The sequence below is a fragment of the Piliocolobus tephrosceles genome, chromosome 11, assembly GCF_002776525.5.
Source record: "Piliocolobus tephrosceles isolate RC106 chromosome 11, ASM277652v3, whole genome shotgun sequence".
Lineage (NCBI taxonomy): Eukaryota > Metazoa > Chordata > Mammalia > Primates > Cercopithecidae > Piliocolobus > Piliocolobus tephrosceles.
Window position 1 is genome coordinate 127042114 of NC_045444.1, and position 8331 is coordinate 127050444.

Sequence of the window (8331 nt, forward strand, 5' to 3'; positions counted from 1 at the left end):
TCCCTGTGCGGTGCTGGCCGGGGGCCTGGCTGCGGGAGGACCCAGGCCTATGATGAGGGTCCTCAAGGGTGACTGGGCGGAGCTTCCCAGGAACAGGCTGCTCCTTGGCTATGCCCCAGGCTCCAGGAGCCCCTCTGTGATGTACAGCCTGGTGAGGTCCCCTAAGAGGGCTTGGGGCTTGGTGCCAGGAGGCTGGTTCAGGTCTTGGCTCTGCAGCATGTCAGTTGTGTACATGGCCTTGAGCCCTGAGCCTTGGCTTTCAATGCAGCTGTGGCACAAGCCTTGGGTACAAGCCTTCCCTCCTCTGACCCCTCACAGAGGCTCCCAGGTCTCAGAAGCCACCTTGGCCCCCAGAGCTCATAACAGCAGGGGCACCACAACTAGAGGCAAGGGTGTACGTTCTGCTCCACCTACTGGCGTTGGGGTCAGGGAGACAGGGATCACCACGTCCCATCAGCCACCAAAGGGCTTTCACACCTCCCGGGGGAGTGGTCAGGCCCTCCTGTCTCTTTCCTGTGCCAAGGAGAGGGCCCCACCATTCCCCCATGACTCCAGGGAGGGACACACGTTCTGGCTGTCACTCTGGTTTCTGAGTTTGTTTGGGTATGAGCTGTCAGTAAGACAGGGGATGTGGCTACCCCCTGCTTCTGGCTCTGCTGCCTGGGGGCAAAGGAGAGACCTGGGATGCCTGGGCCAGGTGCTCTGGGCTCAAGGAGGGCCAGCATCCGATAAGGAGGCAGGGCAGAGGGTGGGCTCCCCTAGCTCACTCCCACTCAGTAACGGGGGACTGGAGTCCCTTTGCCCTGGCTATTCCTGCACAGGCCATTGCCTGCCCCACCCAGCCTCTCGCCCCAGGAGCCACTCCTACACCGTGGGTGCTGCACACCCTTCCAGGCTCAGTCACAGCCTGCATCCTCAACAACAGCTCTTGTCACAGTCTGCCTGGAATAAGAGCCACCTAGGGAGGGACTGTCCCTCGAGAATGGGAGTGGGTTCCGTGCACTCCCGTGTGCCCCTGCCCAGCATATACACTCCTCCCTCCATCCCAGGTTTGCTGAATTAGACCTAGTTCAGATGGAGCTGCAGGTGGCCAGTCAGGACTGTCTGGCCAGGCCTCTTCCTTGCCTGTTGCCCCCTCAGAAACCTGCCTGCCAGGCCCCCCTGCCCTGCAGGCCAGTCGGGGATGGGGCTCAGTGTACGTCCCAGGGGTTTCTGTCCCATCAGGTAACCATAGCTGGGAGTCCATCATCCTGTCTACACCTCTTCACTCTAGCCCAATCCCCCTGCGACACCAAAGAGTGTCAAAATGGTGGCCAGTGCCAGGTGGAGAACGGCTTTGCGGTGTGTGTGTGCCAGGCTGGATACACTGGAGCAGCTTGCGAGACGGGTGAGTGGCCTGGCTTCAGGTTGGAGAGGGGCTCCTGCCTGTGGCCAGGTGCTGGGCACAGGGTGGTTGTGGCCTGGCTCAAGCAAAGCCCCCACCTCTGCTGCCCCTCAGATGTGGACGACTGCAGCCCTGACCCCTGCCTGAATGGAGGCTCTTGTGTTGACCTAGTGGGGAATTACACCTGCTTGTGTGCAGAGCCCTTCAAGGGACTTCACTGTGAGACAGGTAACTGGCCAAGTGCCTGGAGCCCGCCATGGCTGATGGTGGCCTTGGGCCGTGAATACCACCACAGCCACCTTCCCCTTCCTGCCTCGCCGTCTGACTCACTTCACACCTGCCTCTGGGGTGGGGGCTGCCTCCGCCCCCTTCCCACTCCCCAGCGCTTCCCGCTCAGCCTGGATCCTCAGCCACCAACTGCAGGGAACGCAGGAAGCAAAAGATGGATGCTGCCTCCAAGGTGCTGTGTGAGGCTGAGCAGCCCTTCCCCTCTCTGGGCCTCGGTTTCCATCTGTGAAGTGCCGGGAGGGATGACAAAGTTCCCAAGGCTCCTCTTCCAGCCTGGGTGACTCTTGGCTTTTTAACATCTTCCTTTCCTACTCTAGAACCCTCAGCACACAAGGGAAGGTAACGGGAATCAGAAAGAAAACTGGCCTTTCACTATTTTCTATCCTATTTTGTATTGTTTAACTGCTAGTTGTGACTTGTTAGAGGAATTAAAAGGCCAACTGGAGATTACAGCCCACCGTATAAAAATGGCTTTCGTGTCTGAGTGTTGCACCCGCCTCCAGAGGCTCACCCGCTGTGCCGACCTCTGTGGATGCAGCAAGTGCTGCTTCTCTCCAGGGAGATGACAAAAACAAACTCTTCAGGTTATTTTTGTTTAAAACATTAAGGAGGGAATTCTGTTTTACCCATAAGACACAGAGCGTCATGGGCCCTCCATCAGTCTTTGCCGAGGGCATGGGAGGCCAGGGTGTGTCCTGAGGTGAGGGTGGTGCTCTGCAGGGCAGAGCAGGAGGAGGCAGCCTCACCTGTTTGGCTGCTTTAAAGTCACTGTTCCGTGTCACAGCTCACTTTGCCCAGATTGTTACCTAAATATCAGTGTATTTCCCTAAATTCATGTCAGGAAACAGATAAGGGGTTTCAAAAGATTTTTGCAAATAAACCATGTTTCATGTTTCGTACAGAATAATAATGCAAGTAGACGTGAATAATAAGAAACAGACTGGCTGGGTGCAGTGGCTCATGCCTGTAATCCCAGCACTTTGGGCACTTTGGGAGGCCGAGGCAGGCGGATCACTTGAGGTCAGGAGTTCAAGACCAGCCTGGCCAACATGGTGAAACCGCATCTGTACTAAAAATATAAAAGTTAGCCAGACGTGGTGGTGCACGCCTGTAATCCCAGCTACTTGGGAGGTTGAGGCTGGAGAATTGCTTGAACCCAGCAGGAGGCAGAGGTTGCAGTGAGCTGAGATCACACCAATGCACTCCAGCCTGGGCGACAGAATGAGTGGAGACTCTGTCTCAGAAAAAAAAAAAAAAACAAAAACGAAGAAAGAACAGACTGACACTTGTGCTAATGTAAGGGCTGATTGACTGTATTACAAGGCGCAGATGCTGACAGTCTAATCAGGTCTGACAGGAAGTTGGCCACAAATTGGAGACTATAAAAAAGAGTTTCTAGTCTTCTGCTTCCAGCCAACAAGAATTAACTGCTCTTGGAATTTCCCGCTCACTGTCATCACCTAGAAAAACAGACAAAATCTGTGAAACGCCTTGTTCAGCCATTGGACAACAGACAGCACAAGCCTGTCGTCCCTGAGAAAAAGGAATCCAATGAGATGAGCCCTACAATTGCCCCAGATTCTGCCTGGAGCAGTTTCCAGGCCACTGTGCTGGGAGAAGGAACTGAGAGTCCAGCAGTCCCTCTGAACTGAGGAGATGAAGATCCTAGTTCAGTGGCTACAGGATGGTTCTCCTGAGGCAGGAGGGAGCATGAGATCAAGAGGAGACCTCCCTGAATTTTGGCTCAGTATTATCGGGCTCAGGATGAAATCCGCAAGGCTGGGGAAAGAACCACTAGAAAGCAATAAGTCAGACAGTTCCTGGAGCTCAAACAGGGCTGGTAATCTATTGTGTAGAGTCCTCAGTGGGGTGTCACTTTAGTAGTGCTGAAATAAGACTAATGTCGACCTGCTCTAACAAATCTTAAAGAAAGCTTAAAAGGATCAAACTGATCCTAAGTCATTTAGCTGTGTGCCAGAATGAAATCCTGTACTCCTTAACATCAATAATGTAACAGAATCCAGAACTCCAAAATACCCAGTCAAAAATTATCAGGTCTACAAAGAAGTGAAATATAACTCACAGCCAGGAGAAAAATAGATCAATAGAAATAGGCAGTGATAGAACTAGCAGATACAAATGTGTAATTATCTATTATGAATATGCTCCTATAATCAAGATTGTTGAGAGGGAAAAAAATAAGAAGTAGAAGGTATTTTTAAAAACTTGCAGAGATGAAAAATATATCTGAGTTTTTAAAATACACTGAATAGTATTTGCAGCAGGTTAGATATTGCAGAAGGAAAGATCAATGAACCTGAAGAGTGAAACAGAACAATTCAAGATGCATCACAGAGAATAAGACTAAAAGAAAAAGAAGAGATCTTCAGCAGCATGCAGAATGGTATTAGGGTAATAGGATCCACGTATCTGGAGTCTGCGAAGGAGGATGGAGATGGGTGTGGAAAGGAATGTTACAGGAAAAGTATGTGAAGAAATAATACCCAAATGCTTTCCAAATTTGATGAAAACTAAAACCCACGTTTCCAAGAATAGCATGAAGAAAACCACACAAAGTCAAACCATAATCAAATTGCTGAAAACTAATGATGAAAAATCTCAAAAACAGCCAGAGGAAAAAGCCACATTACATACAGAGAAACAAGAATGACAACAGACTTCTCATCAACAACAATGCAAACCAGGAGGCACTGGAGCAACACCTTTAAAGTACTGAAAGAAAAAACCATCAATGTACTATAGTGTATTACCAGCAAAACTACATTTCAAAAGTTAAGCTGAAATAAAGACTTTTTTACACAAACAAAAATGAAGAGCATTCATCACCAGCATACCTGCATTACAAGAAAATGTTAAACGAAATTATTTAGACAGAAGAAAAAAAAAAAACTGGTACCAAGGGAAAATCTAGATCTATGCAAAAGAATGAAGATTGTTAAAAATGATAAATATGTAGGTTGAAGACTTTTTTATCCCTTTAAAGATAATTTTTAAAATAAAATAATAAAGCTTGTAACATATGCAGAAATAAAATAGATGACTCCAATAACATAAACCAAGGTGTGCAAACTTTTTCTGTAAAGGGCCAGGTAGTAAATACTTTTGGCTTTGTGAGCCGTATGGTCTCTATCACAATTCAACTCTACCATTGTAATGTGAAAGCAGCCAGCCATAGACAATACATAAATGAATAGGTATGGCTGTGTTCCAATAAAACTGTAGTTTAAAAAATTGATGGCAGGTAAAATTTGGTCTGTAGGTTATAGTTTACCAACTCCAATGTAAAAGGAAGAAATGGAAGTATAATATTGTAAGGTCCCTATATTATATAAAGTGGTATAATGTTGTTTGAAGGTAGGCTGTGTAAGTAAAAGATACACATTGTAAACCCAAAACAACAAGTGAAAAATAATAATCAAGAATTATAGCCAATAAACCAATTGTGGAGATAGAAATTGAAACCTAAAAATAATCCAGAAGGCAGGAAGAGAGGAAAAGAAGAAAGAAGTGGGACAAGTGAAAACCAAAAGCGAGATGATAGGTTCAGTCTAGTCATATGGGTAGTTACATTAAAATTAAAATGAGTAAACATACAAATTAAAAGGCAAAGATCGTCAGATTGAATTGAAAAGCAATACCCAACTATATGCCATCACAAGAACCCACTCTAAGTATAAAGACACAGATAATTGTAAAGTAATAGAATGGGTTTCTGTTCTGAGAAAGATAGAGTAAGCACAGTCTACCCCGTCTCTCCCCCACTGAATACAGCTACAGCCCTGGACAGAATGCATGGAGTAGCTATCAGAGGACTCTGAAAAGTCAATAGTAGCAGGTGGATTGGGGAAGAAGACCAAGCTTTGAAGTGCCACCAAGCCAGTGGTGAGTTTACCATTGTTTGCTTTTTGCTTCGGTATCCCCCCAGCCTGGACTCAAAGCCACCTCAGAACCAGAAGTGAGAGCATCCACATGGACAAAAAGAGTGCTCCAGGAGAAGCCCTCTAGTCCAGCTTAAGAAGCAGGGCTGACAGTGCAGAAGTTGGGGAGTCCTCAAGTGTCTTTAAACTGCGAGGGAAGAAACCTTCCTCTCCAGTTGGAGGTGCTGTGGTTTCAAAGGGGTTGGGTATTGTTTTTCCCTTTCCTGTTGTTTTTCCCTTTCTCTGTCATCCCATTACTTGGTCCCAGCCATGAATGCCATCATTATAAAAGTGGCACGGTAAGGAAATAAAAGCCCCAACTTTTTTGCCAGAGGACTGAAAAAGGTAGCCCCAGAAAACTAGAAAGTACTGGGGAAACTGTGGAGGGTGAATCTTGGGACAGCACCTCCATGAAGTTATTTATGAACTCCTGAGCCCCCCCAAGTTGGCGGAATCTGTGTAATCTGATCTAAAATTTTATTGACAATACCATTTATAATTTGACAATACCATTTATAATGGTATTGTCAATAAATCTCTAAAGTTGAAAGACTTTAGTATAAATCTAATAAAACATTAGAGAATTTGTATGCTGAAAAACTGCAAAGTGCTGATGAAAGAAATCAAGATCAAGTAAATGGAAAGACATACCATGTTCATGGATTAGAAGACTCAACATAGTAAATATGGCAGTGCTCTCTAAATTGATTTACCGATTTGACATGATTCCAACAGAGGTCTCAGCAGAATATTTTGTGAATGTAGACAAACTGCTTCTAAAATTTGTATGGAAAGAAAAAGAATTTAGAAAACCAAGACCAAGGTATATATATATAGAACCTCAACTTAAACCTCACACCTTATACAATGATTAACTCAAAATGGAACATAGACCTAAATGGAAAAACATAAAACTATAATATTTTTAGAAGAAAACATAGGCCAAAAAAAAAAATCTTTATGACCTGATTTTAAGCAAAGTATTCTTAGATGATAAGACAGCAAAAGCATGATTCATTAAAAAAAATCAGATAAATTAAACTTCATCAAAATTTAAAACTTTTGCTTTGTGAAAGACACAGTTAAAAGAATAAAAAGACAAGCTACAGACCAGGAGAAAACATTTGCAAAACTCATACCCAACAAAGGACTTGTGATCAGAATACATCGAGAATTCTCAAATCTCAACTGCGAGAAAACAAACAACCCAATTTTTAAAATGGACAAAAGACTTGAATGGACACTTGGCCACAAAAGATATATATATGGAGGTGAATAAATGGATGGAAAAATATTCTTGTCATTAATATCAGCCATTAGTGAAACGCAAATAAAAGCCGCTACAAGAAATCACAACAAACCCAGTAGAATGTCTAAAAAAAAATACTGACCTGGTGTAAATACAGAGCAACTGGAATCTCACACATTTTTAGTGGAAATGCAAAATGGTTCAGCCACTCTGAAAACAGTTTGGCAGGTTTTTTTTATAAGGTTAAGTATATGCTTATAATATGACCCAGCAATCCCACTGCTTGGTATTAACTCTAAAGAGATGAAAACTTATGTTCACACACAAATCCATATACAAATGGTTATATTATTTCTATTTATAATCACCAAACTCCAAAACCCAAATACCCTTCTCTGGGTGAATGGATAGACAAATTGTGGAACCTCTGTACAGTGGAATACTACTCAGTCATAAAAAGAATCAATTATAGATACATACAACAACTTAGATGGATCTCAGAGGTATTATGCTGAAAGAAGCCAGTCTCAAAGATGATATCCTGTATGGTTCCATAAATGGCATTCTTCCTAAAACAAAACTACAGTGATGAACAAATCAGTAGTTGCCAGGGACTGAGGGGTAACAGGAGCTCTGTGACTCTGAAGAGATAGACCAAAGAAGTCTTTTAGGGAGATGGAATGTCCTGCATCCTGATTGTGGTGGGGGTTAAACCAATCCATATATGTGTTAAAATTCATAGAGGTGTGGTGAACAAAAGTCAATTTTACTGTATACTAATTTACAGAGGCACATTTTGAAAACATAAAAAGATGAAGAAATTGAACATCTTTTAAAAACCAAAAAGTAGCTGGCATGGTGGTTCACTCCTGTAATCCCAGCACTTTGGGAGGCCAAGGCGGGCAGGGCAGATCATGAGGTCAGGAGATCAAGACCATCCTGGTCAACATGGTGAAATCCCGTCTCTACTGAAAATGCAAACATTAGCTGGGTGTGGTAGTGCGTACTTGTAATCCCAGCTACTCGGGAGGCTGAGGCAGGAGAATTGCTTGAACCTGGGAGTTGGAGGTTGCAGTGAGCCAAGATTGCACCACTGCACTCCAGACTGGCAAGAAAGCGAGACTCTGTCTCAAAATAATAATAATAATATAATAATAATAATATTAGGTAAACACTAATCAGGATAATGCTGCTGTAGTGGCTATATTAATATCAAATAAATTAAACTTTAGGGAATACTGCTGGGAATTAGGAGGGATCTTTTATAATGATAAAGGGGTCAATTCATCCAGAAGACGTAACTCTAGATATATTTGCACCTGTTAACACCTATTCACATGAAGCAAAAGCTGACTGAACTACAAGGAGAAATAGGTCCATAATTATTGGTGGAGATTTCGGCACTCCCCTCTCAGTGGTTCATAGAATATGTCGACAGGAAATCTTCTCTGGTGCTTCTTGTTCTGTCCAAT

General features: G+C 44.1%; 1 protein-coding gene across 1 annotated transcript in view; it reads left to right on the top strand.

The window, feature by feature from the left end:
• The window catches only part of SNED1 (sushi, nidogen and EGF like domains 1), an 81736-nt gene that overhangs the window by 37717 nt on the left and 35688 nt on the right, over positions 1-8331 (top strand). Inside the window, exons 7-8 of the mRNA XM_026449075.2 lie at positions 1274-1387; positions 1499-1612. Coding sequence (XP_026304860.1) covers positions 1274-1387; positions 1499-1612 — 228 coding nt within the window. The remainder of the gene's footprint in view (positions 1-1273; positions 1388-1498; positions 1613-8331) is intronic.